Here is an 18155-nt window from a genome sequence, read left to right as displayed (position 1 = left end):
TTCTGCCTCTGTCTGTCTCATGTGAGAGAAAGGCTGTGCTAAGTAATAACCAACACTGCATTTTGAAACATCCTGCTGCTCCTGTTGTTTCATAATGACATCCTTATCATAGATGCCATTTTATTCCCTCCACAGGCAATGATATACGATAAGATCCTGAGGCTCTCCACATCCAACTTGTCCATGGGAGAGATGACGCTGGGACAAATCAATAACTTGGTTGCCATAGAAACAAATCAGTTAATGTGGTTCTTGTTCCTGTGCCCCAATTTGTGGGCTATGCCTGTTCAGGTAGAGCATCAAAATAAGGACATAACGTTGGGATCCTCCAGCCCATTAGAAAAGAGTATACATGTGTGAGACTACCACCTAATCCAAAGGGGAACCTCTAACAATGGACTTTACACTCATTTGCCAGGAGGAGGACTAACATGCAGAAATGTGGCCCATCATCTCCTCCTAGAGCTTGGAGATTATCTTTCTAGGGGCTGGTAAAGTGAGAATTTTTTGACTAGGATTTTGCTATCCTGGGTACAATCTGTGACTTTACGAGTGATAACCTGTTGTCTTTTCCCTGCTCTGTCTTCCCGTACTGACACAAGTCATTTCATTTTCTTCTGCTGTATGGAAGCAGCATCTCTGAAGTGCCAAGCATTGCTTTTGCAGCACCTACTTGTAGCTGTGCTTAGCAGTAGGAACAAAAAGCAATTGAATTATGCTCTGATGACTGATGGAAGGACTGATGGGCTGCATGAAATGCTCAGAGGAGCTCCAATCTAAACAACCTTAGTTACTGCAAACATCTAGTCCTTATCAAGGCAGGAAAGAGGGAAAAGCAGATGTGTTTGAAACAAAGCTAAAAGTTATTAACCTAGAGGAAACCTTCAGAAGTGTCTAAATCATTTAAGGACCTGAGCTATACTTATTTTCCACAATGCCAGAAACCTATAGCATCTCCAAAAGTTTAGCTTCTGGTAGAAATGGAATGGTTCTAACCTACACATGACCCCACCAACACCAAACAAGTTAAAAAAGGGATAGAAGCCACACTTCTTGCTGAAACTCCTGGAGCTGTGCTAATAAGCTGTTGTAATAGTCAGCAATATGACTGCCACAAATGGAAACAAATAGGACTGGGTAAGGTTTAGGTGATAAAAATAATTCATGGAGGAAAAGAAAGAAGAAGTTTGCATAGTAACAGAAGTTAGAAATAATACAGAGGATTCTATTTCAAGTAATAAGTCAATAATAAGAGGGCTCTGTTTTACATCCATGTTTATTTGGAAGCAATGCTGATAATACTGGAGTGTTTCTAAATGAACAGGTGGTCTGTTTCCTGTAGCTAGTGAAAAATTAAATACACATAGCCTAAATTCACCATTTACTATTTCTTTAATAAACAGTTTCTGTCTCAGCTGCTGAAGACATGTAATGGCTTTCCTCACCAGTAACCTAACAGGTTTGTTTGAGAAAGTTTCTGTTGATTTTAGTGGTTCCTGTAGTTCAGCCTCAGGGAATTACAAGACAGTGAGCACAGAGACAGCTTGACCACAGCTTTGCTCAAGAATGAGTATAGCTTCACCCATGAATTTGCACCTGATGAGTAACATCTGTGGCCTGGGCTATACAGGGCTCCTGCACTTAAGCTCTATTAATTGTAATGATTATTTTACAGCTCTGCTTCAACAGTAGAAATGGAAGGAAAATTGCTACTATTTCCTTCTCAAAGTATTATAAAGCTGATGTCAGTGATACTGTTTTTGTGGTAAGGTGTCATACTGCCTCCTGATGAGCTCAACTCTCTGCTCTATGGGGTGAAAAACAAACAAACAAACAAACAAACAAACAAAAACAGAAAAGGAAAAAGAAAAAAAGAAGTTAAGGAAATAACCCTTATTAAATAAGGGCTGGATTAGAACCATACTGCTCTGGGGAAAAAAAATGACAGGACTATCCTGTCTTGCCTTATGCAAAGGAAATAAGTTCCAATGGGTGTCCCAAGAAACAGCAACAGTCAAACCTGTTCCCTCATCAGGAAGAACAGGTTATAGCAAATACCAAACTTGCATCTGCACAGCATGATTAATGATAGTGTAACTGTCCATAGACTGCTGAGGACTGAATAACCTCGGGAAATACATTGTGCATCTACCTGTGTATGGCCTGCTATCAAGGACAACAACACACTGCAGACTGAAACCCACAGTAAGAGCTTGAGAGTTAAGCCCAAGTAGAAATTACCTTTAACCTTGTACTATTTTGCTAAGAAAAAGGCATCTAGGGGCGTTAGCTTACATTGCAGATGCCTGAAAAGCTAAATAATGCTTTCAAAATGTCCAACTCCGCCGATAATTGTTTCTGATACTGTCTAAGAAGACTTAAAGAGAAATCTGACTCAAATTAGGAATCTAGTTCTGAATGTCCTGTTTTCACTGAGGATATCTCTGTACCTTGAAGAGGAGCTTTATACAAAACTTCTTAATTCTGTAGAACTTGTGTTAGCTCTGGCACCAGAATCATGGCAATTGCACCAAAATCATTCCCAAATAAACCACAGTGGGAAGTGTTCCTACCCTCTTTGCAGGGCTCAGCCAGCATCTTGCTACTTTCCTACAGATCTATGTAGTATTGAAATATAAGCTCAGGTTTGTGACACTCCCCGCACATTTGCTTTGTGCTTTGGTGCCTGTCTCAGAAATGCCTCTGTCTCCAGTTGAAGAGGACCCAGAGGACAGTAGGCAAAAATGATTCATGAGAGTTCCAAGATCTTTGAATGCTTCCAGAGTGATGTAAGGAGATCTAGTGTAAATAAGACTTGAGGCCAGTGGTTCTATCACATGCTTTGGGGCAAGAACTAACCTTTTTGATGCTGCTTCAGTTCTGTGGAAATATTTGTCCAGAATTAGGACTAACAGGTACTAAAACAAAACATGAAATTCGTGTTCAAAAATAAAGATTTCTATGTTAATTTTCTTTCTAAAATTCAATGTTAACTTCACTTTCTAAATGTGAACTCCTGAAATAAAGTCTCACTTGATTCCTGTGAATCTTTAGCTTTTTTATTAGAAGAACAAATATATGCATATATAATATTTGTTATCATTCTGGTTTATCAAAGTGGACATTTTATTCTATGCTTTTTTTTTTTCTTCATAGATAATAATGGGCGTAATCCTACTTTATAATTTGCTTGGAGTGAGTGCTTTGGTTGGTGCTGCTGTTATTGTACTGTTAGCTCCAATACAGTACTTCATAGCTACAAAGCTGGCTGAGGCTCAGAAGAGCACGCTGGTAAGTAATTTATTGTAGTGGTTCTTCTGATCTGGAAAGGAGAACAGGGAATCAGGAGTTTTGGATTCTGTCCTTGTTGCTAGTAACTATTCACTGCAGAAGCTTAGGCAAAACATGTCTAGATTCCAACAACCCTCCCTTCCTCTTTCACCTTGCATGGCTCAGCAGCCCTTCCTGCCTCAGAAAAGTACCTCAGCGTTTGTCAGATAAGAATCCAAAAAAGTATGCGGGCCTTGACCTGCCTTCTCTGCAGAGTCTATATTCACCCAAATAGCATGGTTTTGTCTGAATTCAATTCCATGAAAGGATATTATTACTGAATTCAAATGTTGTATGTCATGGGATGTTAACGAATAGTACAAATGACAGATAAATTATGGGAGTACATTATTAAGGAATGTGTACAGTCCTCCTCTAAAATGGATAGAGACTCTACACTCTCACTCCAAGCTTTTGCATCCTCTAAAACTTAGATGACATTGCTTGATAAATATCTATTATACACTTTTTATCATCTTGTCTACAACACCAATTACAAATGTTTTCTAATACTTCATCTCACATTTAACCTTATTTTCATGGTCTTTGAACTTTTTTGGTCAACCTTTGATATGTTAGTCTTCAAATATGTAAGGATCTTTGTTATCTTAATGTTCAGTAAGCAAATGAATAGGCAAGTAGATTTACTCCTCAGTACACTTCAGTTCTTTTCAGTTCTCACAAGTACACTTTCAGAAATAGTCTCAATCTTTTTGCTTTTTTCTGATTTCTGGCTCACAAAATGATTTGGATTATGATTTACCAAAACATATGAGCACTGTTTTCTGGTGAGAAGCAATTAGCTAGATTAGATAAATACATGAATAAACATCTCACCTATTTTAATGACCATTCTGTATGAATCCCTAAATGAGTATTCTATCAACAATTACACATTTATCTATTCCTACAAACATCATCGGCCTATTATACTGCCTCCCTGAGTTTCAACTTCTGTTTGAGGGGGTTGGATATTTTATTTCTCTTCTTCAAATAGAGTCATTTAATTTCCCCTCTGATTATAGGTATTTTAATATCTCCAAAGAGCCTGAAATAATTGCTGGTTATTTTACCCAGTGTGACAACTGAAAGCCTGTGGAAATTCATAAACAACAAAAAAAAAAATAAGTAAATTATCTCTTTAATGAACTTTATGAGAGAATTAATTGGGGGGGGGGGGGAAAAAAGCATTCTCATTAAAACTACAAACCATTTTCAATTACTTATCCTTGTTTTCATTTGAAATGAAGGACTATTCTACAGAGAGATTAAAGAAAACCAATGAAATACTAAAAGGCATTAAATTATTAAAGCTGTATGCCTGGGAGCACATATTTTGTAAGAGCGTAGAGGAAACAAGAATGAAGGAACTCACCAGTCTCAAAACCTTTGCACTTCATACATCTCTATCCAGTAAGTAACTATTCTTAGGTCTCAGAAATGGGTTCTTCTGACTTCAGCTAGAGCAAGACACAGCTGTGCCTATGGCATTTTTTTATATGTGAAATGTACTTGGAACAAAATATGTGACAAATACAAAGCATAGAAATATTGGCAATATATCTTGCTGATTATTTTAGAAATTTGTTTGTCACCTTAATTGTGGCATTATAAGTTGTTTTATAGTAAGGAGTTTCCAGGTAAAATCAGAAGCTTAGATTACAGCAAAGATAAATAAGTGACTGATAGAAATTGTATTTCTTGTCCAGAGGAAGAGCTGACAGGTGATTTAGTTTTGCAGCATAATAATTATGCACATAAAATGTTTTATCCTAAATCACTGAAGTATACAAAGAAAATAATTATTTGGCTTACGCATTTGTGCGTTTATGATCTCTCTCTGTCATGGAAGGCAATTTCTTCCTGCAGAAGGATTTTCCTTTTTGGAATTTTAAGTATATGAATTGGAAATAGACAGATTCTTCTCACGTCATAGGACTAACTGTAAGTCTATTTTACATGTCATGTAATCTGATGCTTATTTTTTTTCTATTCCTAGTTTTTATGAACGCAGCCATACCAATAGCAGCTGTTCTTGCAGTAAGAATTTTTCTTTTCACTTTTCTTTAAAAAGGGGAGGGAAAAAGAGAGGAGAAGAAACAAACAAACAAACAAAAAACTACTGTCACTGCAGGACCATTGTTACTGTTCATAAAACCAGCAGATGAGTGCACCCGCTGGCTGGAAGGTAGTGTTATATTAGAAATGCCCATTCCAGTGTACTGGTATTTCATCAGTTGGGATTTGGGTTCATAAAACAAATAAACTGAAGACTAATGGAAATACAGGCTTTTATTGCCAGGAAAAAAAAAAAAAAAGAAAAAAAAAAAGAAAAGAAAAGAAAAAAGAAACGACCAATTCAACATAATTGTATCAATTTGGATGAAGACCTGTTTTTAGAAGCTCCTATTTCTGAGAGTTTTAAGTTGGCTTTGCTCTCCTGCTAACAGTGAAAATCATTCCTGAAACAAAATGTACTGCAAGCCACCATTTCAGTATTCAAAAAATCATACGATGGAGTTTAAGGTGAAATAAATTTTTGATGGTGCTCTGGCCAGGTTTAAATCTCAGTCTAATACATTAGAAAAGTACCACCTGCTGGTCAGTAAGAATTCTTCATAAACCGAATTCTGAGGGCGTTCCTCAGATTGTGCTGGTGATATTTACCAGGATTGAGTGAAATGTGTCTATGGTGCTGTATCTGTGGGGAAAAAAAGCACAACACATTTCTATTGATTTGTCTGTATTGTCCACTTCCTCAGAGCACTGAAATCAGTCACAAAACTTCATAGTACTTAACGGTTTGACTAAGCTAAATGCTTCAGTTTTATTAAGAGGTTTTTTTTTTTTTTTTCATTCTTAAATGCTGAGTTGCTTGAAATCACTGTCAAAATTTTGAATCTTTTGTGTTGTAACAGGAGTTACTTTTCCCTTCAATTTTCTGGAATTGCATTAGGGGTACACAGTTACTGGCCTTATTTAAACAAAACTTCTTGCTTTCTTTACCCGTCTTATTCAATAGAGTTTTTATATAACATGCTTTTTCTTCTGACGTGACAGACCTTCGTGACTTATGCATACACCAATGATAAGCCCCTGCAGCCTGCCCAGGCCTTTGCATCACTGTCGTTGTTCCACATCCTGGTCACACCATTATTTCTGCTTTCCACTGTGGTTCGTTTTGCAGTCAAGGCTATCATAAGGTAAGTGGTCCCAACTTACTCTATGATTGTTTCTCCAGCTCTTGAATATCTACATGCAGTAGCACAACAAGGAAGGTGCTAGAGAAAAGGTTTTTTCTACTTGCTCACCTGGAAGGGGATTTAAACGCATGGTGCTTTCATTGAGAATTCAGTATTGCCATGCCTCTCGTTTTCTAACAGTAGCATGGACTCTTTTTGATAGGAGCATGTTTGGAGGAACATTGGGCACTGAAGGACTATGTACACAAGAGAAACAGCACTACAGGACTTTTCTTATGAAGGAAATTCTTTTTTTTCCTGAATGGCAGTAGAGTGGTGCAGGAGAGGAGAGTTGGCAAGGCAGACATTTGGGAGTTTAATCTCTGAGTGCAGGAGATCTGCATGGCAGGACAGTAAAGAAGCTGGCACAAAGTGGAAAAGATTTTTAAAAAGAAAAAGAAAAAGGAACTCATAAAGTGCACTGCTTCATCAGAAGCGTGTATGTGCCAGGCATTTGCTTCTGCAAATAACTTAACAAAACATCTTCCTGGCTGTGGACCACTTAGTCTCAAGGGACCATATTGGCAGTAAGACAAATTTTAGACCTTCACTTATTGCATCAGAGGTCTGTATGGAAATAGTCGTGGTAATGGGGCATTTATGTAGAAGTAGACACTGCCAAGCAGAGGCAGAGTCTGACACCTGATTGGCAGTAACATGTCAGATGCCAAGCACTAGTATGACATGAAGATCATACTGGTCTTCCCAATATTTCCTTGGGATAGTAATTAGGGGGACTTCAAGCTTCATAGCTGTAATTTACCAGCACCACATTCACTCACTAAATAAAAAAATAAACAAACGTTATTTATCAAAGCAGCAGGAGAACTAAGTGAGAGATTTTCCCTACTCTGAAAATGAGTTCTGACTAGTGGAAAATACCAACTCTCCCTTATAAATCATCCTAGCCTCTAAATCTTTGCACTACATTTAGCACAGCCTTGATGTCAAAATTGTGCTGACGTTTTCCTTATCGCAGCTGGCTATCCCTCAGAACATTACTTAATACCATATTTGCCTAAATAAACTTCAGCTTTTGACAAACTTCTTTCCTGTAATCTTTCTCCCATGAACATCACATCCTCAAGTGAAGAATGAAGAATATCCATCATCAATCAAATATGCGGTCATTTGTGTTGTGATTAAGCCCTAAAATTTTGGTCCAAAACTCTGTTTCAATTTAAAGAGTAGTTCCAATAACATGAAAGCCTTTGTGGATATCTGTCCTCATTCAAACAGAAAGTAATGGTTTATGTATTGTTAGGGTGATGATCAGTGTGAGGTTTCTTTTCCTTTAGAAGAGAAATCCTTTCTTGACACAGATATTCTTATGAAAGACTGAAATACTGTTGTTAGACAATCTAAGTTTCCTTTTTCAAAACAGGAGATAGGAACAGCTATAATGGAAAGACAAAATAATTATATGCCTCCATAGCTTGAACAGCTATTGATAATTTCACACAAAATACACATACAGGCCTTGAAACAGGTCTACTTTCCCATTTTCAGATTAATATTCAAATTGTTGATCCAAAGTCATATGTTCTCCTACTTTCTCCTGCACCTTGATTTTAGTTTTTGCAGTGTCATAATTTCACCATGGCAGGTCATTTCTTGTATTGATCCCTTTCCTAGGATGATAGAGCCCTATACTTAGGGCACACTTAAAGGAAGTGGGACAGAAGGAGAATCAAGTCCTTCTGTGATGAAGAATGCATTGAACCTGTGTGCTGTATTTCCCATGAAAGTAGATAGAGAGAACTGTTGCTGTGTTGCTCTGAAGCTGGCTATGACTATGCAGTTTTGTGCATTATTCAGTCCTGTTAGTATGCTGTTTATGCCAAAGTTGTATTCAAGATGCACCTATTGTGTTTGCATTTTCAGGGGATGTAGGCAAGTAAATGACTTATGTAAGTCCCTTGTGTAGACATGGGAGAAGAACAGCGGAGAGAAATCTGCTGAGATGGAAATAATTCCCACAGAGCTCTAGCAGAAATCACATGACTTTAGCTCTCCTCTTCATTTCCAGTTCCCTGTACAGTGTTTAATTATTTTTGTATGTCCTTTACCACGTATATAATTTTGTACTTGGGTAACACGATGGTCCAATAGGCAGAGGAATGTATCTTGCAACTTTTCTTGGAAAACTTTTGGGTGTATCCTGTTGTCTTGGCTGCAGATAACTGGAAATGTACCCTTAGTAACTTGGGTTTATTTAACCATCCCATGTTTGCTTTTTTTAAAGTGTACAGAAGCTGAATGAGTTTCTCCTCAGTGATGAGATTGGAGATGACAGCTGGAGAGGTGGGGACAATTCTGTAGCTTATGAATCCTGTAAGAAGCACACAGGACTTGTAAGTTCTGTTTTATGACAATGAATTTCAAAGCAGAGAGGTCATACAGACCAGTATGAGGCAAATGCCCGATTGATGGTGCTGAGGAGTTTGGGGTTCTTGCTTGACTCTGTTCTTGACCAGTTTTGCCTCTTCTGTTGAGGGACTTGTGTTTCTATGGCATGAAGAGTCCTCAAACACATTGAAGCTCTACAGAACTGCTAGTAGTAATAAAAATGCCAGAACACACTTACTTGTGGGGATTCAAATTCAAATGTGGTTATGTGGATTGTAGTGTATATTGTCAGTATCATGGTACGTCAGACATTTTTAAGCAGGAACACTTCCTGCCCTAGGAAATTCAGAACTGGAGACTGGAAAAACAACAGTAAAGTTTGTGGAATAGAAATTCATTCCATAGTGTTTTTTTTCTAGGGGTGCTAAACACAAGTGAATTTGAGTAAAATTTGAGGAGTCATTTTAGCCAGAAACCAACCAGCCAACCTAAATACATAAATAAAACAGACATAAAAAAACAAAAAAAACCCACACAATTTGGGAAAACCCTTCAAAGTTTTTCTAAATCTAGCTGACTCAGCTGCTTAAAACTGATTATATAATTTCAAATGTGACTAGAATTTGACAAAAGCAAGAAAGAACTAGGATGGTAGCTCTATATGTCATTACACTTTTACTGACACAGCTCTGTTTGAAGCTACCTCAGGTAAGGCAGGCCTACCTAGTGCTTGAAGAGGCTGAGGAAGCTGAAATTTGAGTTGGTTATGCATGGGAAAACATCAAAAGATCAATCCCCATGCTTCAATTAAGAATATTTAAAATTTTACAGAATGTACAAGACAGATAGTGAAAAGCATTTTCTTCTTGTGATCAAGAATGGTGAAAGAAATGGAAACAGATTCTCTTTTTGCTAAGAAACCAAATGCTGTTCTCTCTTGCAAGTTCCAACTTTTCTCTTTTCTTTCTCCTCATGATGTAGCACACAAAGGCCATCAACAGGAGGCAGCCATTGAGGTATCAGCTTGAAAACTATGAACAGTCATCAAGAAGGCAAACACGTCCTGTGGAGACAGATGATATTGCAATCAAGGTGGTCTGAAAACATCAGTACATACTTTCCAAGCAGGTTCTTCTGCTCGGTCCTACAACAGTACCAGAGAGAGTGCAATTACTGCTGCTTTTCCAAAGGAAAATTGTCCAATTCAAGAACAAGCCAAAAATGCCTAAATAAATTAGCACTTAAAACAAAAATAAAGTCTGAATGAGAAGGCTTCTCTTCAGACCAATTCTTTATAGTGCTTCCTTATCTTCTCGGGAATAAGAGGCTTCATGAGCATAAAGGAACAAAAACTAGAGAATCCCATATTCAGAAATGAAGAGATTGTTTAGAGTTTCCCTTCTTCTCTCTCACTCTTAGAATCAGGATCAAAACTTTTATGTCATTTTCTGTCATTTATTATGAACTATAACTTATGATTACATTATTTTAAGTCATTTTGGACTTTTTTTCCCCCATACATTTCCATTTATGCAAATAATGCTTCTTGTTAACTCCAAGGAAGGTATGCAAAAAAACAAAAACAAACAAACAAACAAACAAACAAAGCAATATGATATGTGATAATTTCTTTGCAGGTGACCAATGGATACTTTTCATGGGGAAGTGGTTTAGCTACTTTGTCCAATATAAATATCAGAATCCCAACAGGTAGGATAAAAGCGCGTCTTAAATATGAAATACATTATATCAGATTGCTACTAATTCAATTTCTTAACATTACTAAAAGCACAAAAACACTTAAAAAAAAAAAAAAGAAAAAGAAAATCAAAAGTTAAACAAGGTTGTGAACTATATTGGGTATGTAACTTCACTGTTAACCTAGAATGCTTTAAATAATAATTAAAAAATTACATATTTTTCATATACTTACATTCTTCATATTATATTAAGGCAGAAAGAACATAAACATTAAGAATAAATACTAAAAGGATAGTTGCAGAAAATTGTGTTATTATTTTGAAGAAAAGAGTTAAAATAAAATAAAAAAGAGAGAGAGAATTCTAGATTCATTCAGACCACGAGTCCATCTAGTCCAGGATTTTGCTCCAAGCAGCAGGCAAAAATTAGCACACAAGGACACAGCAATCATATAGCAGACTTTTTCTGCCTTTCTTCAATATTACAGTTTCCCAGTATAGAACTATTTTCATCTCAGTGCATTCCTTGACCTTCCTGCCGTGATCTGTCAAAGAATCTTTAATGAATTTATCTTTCAAGTTGTTAATTTTGCCCGTTGTAAGCTTATTGCCTCCACGACATTTTTTGGCTAGGAGTTCCACATATTTATGGTTTTGTTTTGGAAGACCTACATAACAAGTATGAAAACTATTACTTTTTATTTTGATGATGGTGGTGATGGTGAATGTAAAATTCCTATTGCCACTGTAAGAAGGAACTGCAGTTAGGAAAACAGTGCCTGGAAGAAGGAATAGTACAGCAAAGGAGAAAAAATAGTGGATCTTTCAGTTGCAGATAATACATGTCAAAACAATATTTTCATCCTTTTGGAGCTTAGTGTGTAATTGTACTTTCCATTAAAGTATATATCATGAATGAATAGATGCAATGTTGTTTGGTTACACAGTGGGTGTAAACAATCTCATGTCCTGTGGAATGGAATCTAGCTATGTCTTGTAAAGTTGAGAAGAATGTGTTTTTTTGTTTTTTTGTTTTTTCCTGTTTTATTTATGTTTTGGGGTGTTTTTATAATACATTTTTTATCACTGTCATAGGTCAGATGACAATGATTGTGGGTCAAGTTGGCTGCGGCAAGTCCTCACTTCTCCTCGCTATATTAGGAGAGATGCAGACACTGGAGGGAAAAGTGCACTGGAGCAAGTATGTATCACATAGCAACTAACTGTTGTTTTCAGTAAAGAAGGAGAAGTTGGATTTTGCTGTGGGAAATGTAAACTTCATGCCTCAGAACTGCTTGTTAAAGAATTACCTGTCTGCATTACCTAGATCTTCTCTGAAAAGCATCATCAGCTACTTATGCTTTTCATTGCTGTTTTGTTCATGTCTCATAGCAGGTAGAGCAGAGTCAGAGTAGGTAAAGTAGAGTGTCTTAGGAAGGGAAAAAATCTAGTCTGGTAATATCTAATATACTGGCCCTAGCAGATGACCTGAATAGAAAGAATATTTTACATAGAAAGAACAGAATGTTATCCAACGACCTTCTGTGATTTGAGTCAGCTCTAATTTGCAGTAGTCATTATATGTAAAGGAAGTCTTGCTGCAAAAACAAAAAAACAGCCATGCAGTACGAACAATAAATCTGCTGTGTTTCATCAGAAGGGTTTGTTGTCTAGTAACACTTTACATAATATTTTCACCTCATGTCGTGCCAATAATGAGATTCTTCAAGAAGCACTGGAGGGATGATAGAATAAACCAATGTGAAAGGAAAACTGATGCTGTGATTTGTATTCACACCTAGATTGTTAAATTGGCTTTGTTGTGCTGCAACTGTACATAGGTGAGAGAATTACAGGGTGGAGCTTCTTCAGTTGAGAGGTGTTATTGGTGTACTGAAATATGGGAAAGACTTACTTTACCACTCTGCTAGCAGAAAGAAATAAAAGGATTAAGTAATAAAATGTGTGCAATGATGTCTCCTGATATCTGCCCAAGCCTCACTTGTTTGATTCAGTGCTACTCTTCACAGTATGCACACAGAAAGCAGACTGAGGGTGCTGAATACTAAAAAGCAAAGGTTCTGAAAAAGATGTTGTTGAGGAGGCAATTGTGGATGGAGTCAGTTCTCCAGTTCTACATAAATTCAGAGTCAGCGCATGAGAACTATGGAAGCTAAGTGAGACAGCAACCTCCTTTCCAGCTTAGGCTACATAGAGGTTATTGAAGAGATGTGCTGTAACTCAAAGACTTTTTCTCTGGTTTTAAAGATCAGTTTTGTTTCCTTGAATTTACCAAGCCAAACTCTTCCTAAATAGCTCTTTTGGTTGAAAGGATGAATTTAGTCACAGAGGCCAATATTATTTTTGCCCCATCCCCTTATTAAAGTAAGGAACCTGTATCATCATCTTTTTTCTTACAGCAATGTTGAAAGCTGGATATTTTTGCTTTCCTGTGTTAGTATGCATGCCGTTTTCTTGTTCTCTAGCTGTATTTCACTGTTGGCTATTCTAAACATATGATCTCACTGGAGTAGTAGGTATAGTTGGAGCCAAGGCAAGACTAACTTCAGTGCAGTCACATGCAAACTTCAGCATTGATGGAAAAAAGAATATGTGACTTGCCACGGTTAATTTCTTTGAGATATATCATGGAAACATTGACCTCATAATGAGGTGGATTTTTTCCTGAGTAGATTAAGAAAAAAAGAAAAAAAAAAAAAAAGAAAGAAATCAGAAGAGCGTGGATATAACTTATTCTCACAACTGGTTTTTAATGTGTTTGAGAGACTCAGTTCCTATGGAAGGATATGAAATCTTAGATTAGAGAAACAGAGCAATCATTGAAAGACACTACGTAAAAAATATGAAATAATGTTGAAACTTCACAGTGTTCAAGAGGGTAGGATCACAATGTCAGCTAGCAAGCAGTCTGCACATAACCAAATGAGAAACTCAAGTTTTTGCTAGTGTCTCAGGCTTCCTGAGTATCTTTTTCATTGTAATCCATAATTTGGTATCATGTTATAGCTGATGCAAGCATGGCTTTTGCTGATAATTTCAGACTGCTGGCAGAGAGCTTAATTTTAGTTATTAGTTATTTACCTAAGTAAGTGGACCCTATCCTTTACATGGTAAAGGTCTTGTTTACTCCATTAGATCCCTCTCCATGAGATTCAACACACATGAATAATGTAGCTATTGATCCAGGTATGAAGTGCAGTCTAGGTGAATTCAAGTGTAACAATACAGTATAGTAATGATGTATCAGACTTCAGCCGCTGTTAATACTGAAGCGATCCTATAATTTATTATTGTGAAAGTTCATCATGAGGCTTGAATGCCCTGTTGCTCTTGTGATTAGCTGCAGTAAGAACTGTACATGCTATTGCATGAGTTGTCATCATTCTGCTGTGTTGGAGAAAGAAAGTGTATGTGAAATTATGAACAGAACCAACCTTACAGGCCAGACCTCAGTTCTTGCCAGTTACATGAGACATTGCAAATGTTAGACAAGGAAGTGGCTTTTTCTTTTCCTGGTGAACAATCAGCTAGAGAGAGTTCTTCAACACTGAAGAATGTGGTTATCTGGATTCAGTGATTCAGCCATGCCCATTTCAGATCTAAGGGATGGATATGGGGACTATGTAGAGAGACGTATTCTTCTCTTGCAGCCCAAGCCAGAGTCAGGACCCTATTCTCAGACAGTTAAAGGGAGAAGAGTAGCAAAATGGAAGGCCTTTCACTTGGGTTACATCTTCCACCCATTGAACTGGTTCCTGTGCAAACACGTTGCTGTGTATGATAACCACGGAAAACTAAAGTTACTGAAGAAAATAAATCCTCCCAAATGGCTTGTTCTGCATGCTAGCTATGGAATACTTCAAGAAAATTAAGAAAAGACATCACTTCCCTAGAAGGATCACCAAGTACGTCTGCCTACCAAAAGACTGCAAACACTATAACTCATAGAAAACACTGGAATGCAATCATCATGGACAGATACATTGTTAGCCATATAGACAGCAGTAGATGAAGTCAGTATATCTACTAGTGCTGTCTTACTGCTTTGGCTTGGTTCAAAAACTAGAAGTTAGATAAAACTATTCCAATCTGCTGGATAGAATCTCTGTAGAGCTCAGTCCTTGTCTTGCCTCAGGTCTCTTGCCTGTATTAGTAAAGGAAATTGTATCTATCATATCTTCCACCATTACAATGGTATCCTAGTGACTTTATATTCCTTTTTTTTTTCCTCCATACTCACTGTGTAGGCTGAGGGATTCTGGGCCTGGTCAGACAAGCATTACTCTATTTTAAAATACATGGAGCTATCACACATTGCCAACATTCCAACCAAATTCTTTTTTCTTTTCTTTTTTTTCTTTTTCTTTTTCTTTCTTTCTTTTTTTTTTTTTTTTCCATCTTACTTTTCCTCAAAGCTTTGACTTAAGTACATTTCTAATAGATCAGCTTATATGCTGAAAATATAATCAGTCCACATATACAGGTTTTTCTTAACACTTCAGACTGAAAATCATCATACTTCATTTTGTGGTATATTTTATAGTACAGAATAAAAATCAGTATAGATAGCCATACTTAATAAATAAAGAAATTTGAACCAAGGTTCAAGGTTACTAATGCTAGCAGGCAAAGAAAATCTCTAGAAATCTCAGAAGGTTCAGATTCATCCCTCTCCCATGCCCTGCTATTGCATCACCCTTCTGAATTCTACTGAAAGCACAAAACCAAATACTTAATCCCCTTGCATATGTTTATTAGTGGGATTATTAGAAAATGTGGGTTCTCACAGAACTCAGAATTCAAGAAAACTGAAGTGTAATCATCAAGCGTGCAATGAAAAATGTCTATCCAAGGAAGAAGAGTTTAAGGAATCAAGATTCTAAAGATTGTTCTTGCTCATTCAGATAAGCTATCTATAAGATCATAATGACAAACATAATACTCATGAGGAATCTTAAGGTGTTTTGTAGGGCTTGTTCTTGCTTTTTCCTAAATTTTACTTCTGAAGTCATCCCCAGAAGCATTCATGAAAACATTATCACTTTCTTTCTCCACTATTTTAATGCACTGTTGTAAGTGTAAAAGTCTGTGCTCTTTTAATAGAGGAAGTTTAGGTTTTCTTTTTTGTTTGGCTTGACCTAAATTCTGATTTCTCTTTATTCTCTCATTTGTCTTCATTTTCTGCTTCCCTTGAACTTTTTTCCACTGTAGAGAAGGTGGGAAGCTTTTCTGATGAAGGATCAACTTTTATGAAGCAATATCTGTTTTGTGCTTCCTTCTGTGCCTCCCTGACTCTTCTGAGATAATCAGCAGGGCTGATCAAACATATTTTGTGGCAATTGGTGCATGAAGAAATTGGTGCACTTAAAGAAGCCTGAATCATCAGAGTTCTTAGAGAGCTGATGTACAGCACAGAAAGCAACATGTCCCAATTCTGGCACTTTGAGAAGATGCTTACTGTGTTAGTCTGGCACAGTAAGTGCTCTGCTATTAGAGTTTTTCTGCCCTCTACAAGACTTGGATCCTCTGTTTATGAGCGCAGATGCAGTTATGGTATTCCAACAGGCTAGCAGACATTTCCATTGCAGTAATGAAGTATTTAATCTGGAGGGTTTGTAGATTTGGAAAGAGGATTTCTTTGTTTTGCTCATTTGGTTGTTTGTTTTAAGTGAGACAAATAACACAATAATATCATTTTCTTAGTCCTTTCTTTCTCTAGCCAATTTCCATTCACCTGGTAAATAGTTTCTCTTTTAAGGTTTTGCAGTTGCAGTGATGTGCTATCATTCCTGGCAGCAATCATAATTGCTGGTCTAGAACTCTTTCAGCTAGTATCCCACGCCCTTGACACTGTTAATAAGTCAGTTACTGGGCACAGGACACTACAAATCATTCATGTCAGTGAATGTGCATGTTCTTGAAAATCCTTAAGAAGTAGAGACTGACCTCATAAAAGTCTAGGCGCTGCAGTGCTATGCATAGCTTGATGACATCTCTCTGCTACAAAGCAGTTCAGAATTTGTTTTGGTTCAAAAGCAAAAATGTGTCACCTGCACCATGCAGAATTATATCTGCAGAGCTTCTCTTTGGTGCAGGAGAAATCTGTCATTAGAGTTGTTGCCAGTTTCCACGGGTCATTGGTGGAACAGTATGAAGAAGCTGAATTATTGCCTGTCAGTCTTTCATATGCCTATGCAACATTAACAATGTCAGGCTGAACAGATTATAAGACACATTTTTCATTGTTAATGAGTTTTCTAACAACACAGTTTTAACTACCATGCACAACAGATATAAAGATGTAGTGTTTACAAAAGTTCTATGCTTTTGATTGAACCATGTTTATTTTCTCTTTGAAAGATAACAACACACACAAAAACTGAAGTTGCATTCTTAAATATGTACTTAGCTACAGTTCCCTGTATGTAAAATTTACACAATAAGCTATTCTCTGTGTTTTCTGCTTACTAAATGTCATTTACCGTAACTTGCAGTGTAAATGAAACTGAGCCTTCTTTTGAAGCATCCAGAAGGTATTATCTCTGTTTTTAGTGTATCATAATGCACTCATTTTTCAGAATTTCCTCAAGCTTTCATCTATGTACCCTTCAGCCATCTCTGTTTCCTTCCTGTTGATAATCATTTACTATAGAAATAACTGGCAGATTGTGCTAAATCCAGTGGATCCCGATCTTTCCCAGCCACTGTACCACTACCTCAGTCTCAAGTCCAGCACCTCAGAAAGGCCAAAGTCTTGCTTGAAAGATATTGAGCACATCCATCTCATATTTGATATCACTGGGAATTCATTGTGCTCCATGTCTCACAAGGCAGGGCCTCAAGATGACAATCATCATTACATATACCCGCCCATGTGCATATCTTCTGTTCAGCACTGGGTTTTGTGCTGCTGCAGACCCAGCTTGGCAGCTGTGTGATGGAGCAAGGCACACAGTGTGCAAAGGGAGCTGGTTGTGGTCTGGCTGAAGTTAGCCTGTGATTCCAGCCCTGCTTTCTGTGAGATGGCCTGCAGGTTTAAAAGAAGGGCGAGCTAAATCAAAAAGATGTGCCATCAATGGCAAACAAGTAGTGGCACAGATAGCTGTGGTTGGGACTCACACCATTATTTGATATCTGACATATTTCATGCTAGTCCATATTGAAATGCCTATGAACTGCTAAAATTTTGGTATACTACTGACTGTTTCTAACCAGCTATTACTCATACCCTAGCACCCTCTCTCTCAATACCAAATCCTGGATACTTACCTTAAAAATTGAATCAAATATTTGTTTTGAAGCAATACAGTCAAAGAAAAGAAAGACAGGTGTTTAGATTTACAAGACATTAACAATGCTTCCTCACACATCTCAGCATATCAGAGGTCTGACATTACATAAAAATTTTGCCTCAGTACACAAAACAGACAGAAATATAGAATATTCTTTATTCTTACCTTTTTTATGAGAATTTTAAACACATTTAAAAGTAAGTCTGGTAAGTACTTGGGAT

At 37.1% G+C, this 18155-nt stretch overlaps 1 protein-coding gene across 16 annotated transcripts in view; it reads left to right on the top strand.

Annotated features, from left to right (window-relative positions):
- The window catches only part of ABCC9 (ATP binding cassette subfamily C member 9), a 73798-nt gene that overhangs the window by 24234 nt on the left and 31409 nt on the right, over positions 1-18155 (top strand). For 11 of the 16 annotated variants that reach the window (XM_015869338.3, XM_015869381.3, XM_015869372.3 and 8 more), the window contains 10 exons: positions 136-291; positions 3157-3291; positions 4581-4743; positions 5330-5370; positions 6391-6533; positions 8818-8926; positions 9903-10013; positions 10559-10631; positions 11717-11822; positions 17137-17175. In XM_015869338.3, the coding sequence (XP_015724824.1) occupies positions 136-291; positions 3157-3291; positions 4581-4743; positions 5330-5370; positions 6391-6533; positions 8818-8926; positions 9903-10013; positions 10559-10631; positions 11717-11822; positions 17137-17175 (1076 nt within the window). Of the gene's footprint in view, positions 1-135; positions 292-3156; positions 3292-4580; positions 4744-5329; positions 5519-6390; positions 6534-8817; positions 8927-9902; positions 10014-10558; positions 10632-11716; positions 11823-17136; positions 17176-18155 lie in introns of all 16 variants that reach the window. The other 5 variants (XM_015869399.3, XM_085542047.1, XM_085541971.1 and 2 more) reach the window with 2 other exon arrangements.

The sequence above is a fragment of the Coturnix japonica genome, chromosome 1, assembly GCF_054131305.1.
Source record: "Coturnix japonica strain WE chromosome 1, WE-NBRP24, whole genome shotgun sequence".
In the NCBI taxonomy this organism is placed as follows: domain Eukaryota; kingdom Metazoa; phylum Chordata; class Aves; order Galliformes; family Phasianidae; genus Coturnix; species Coturnix japonica.
Note: the sequence above shows the minus strand (reverse complement) of the source record. Positions and strands in the feature narration are given on the sequence as shown.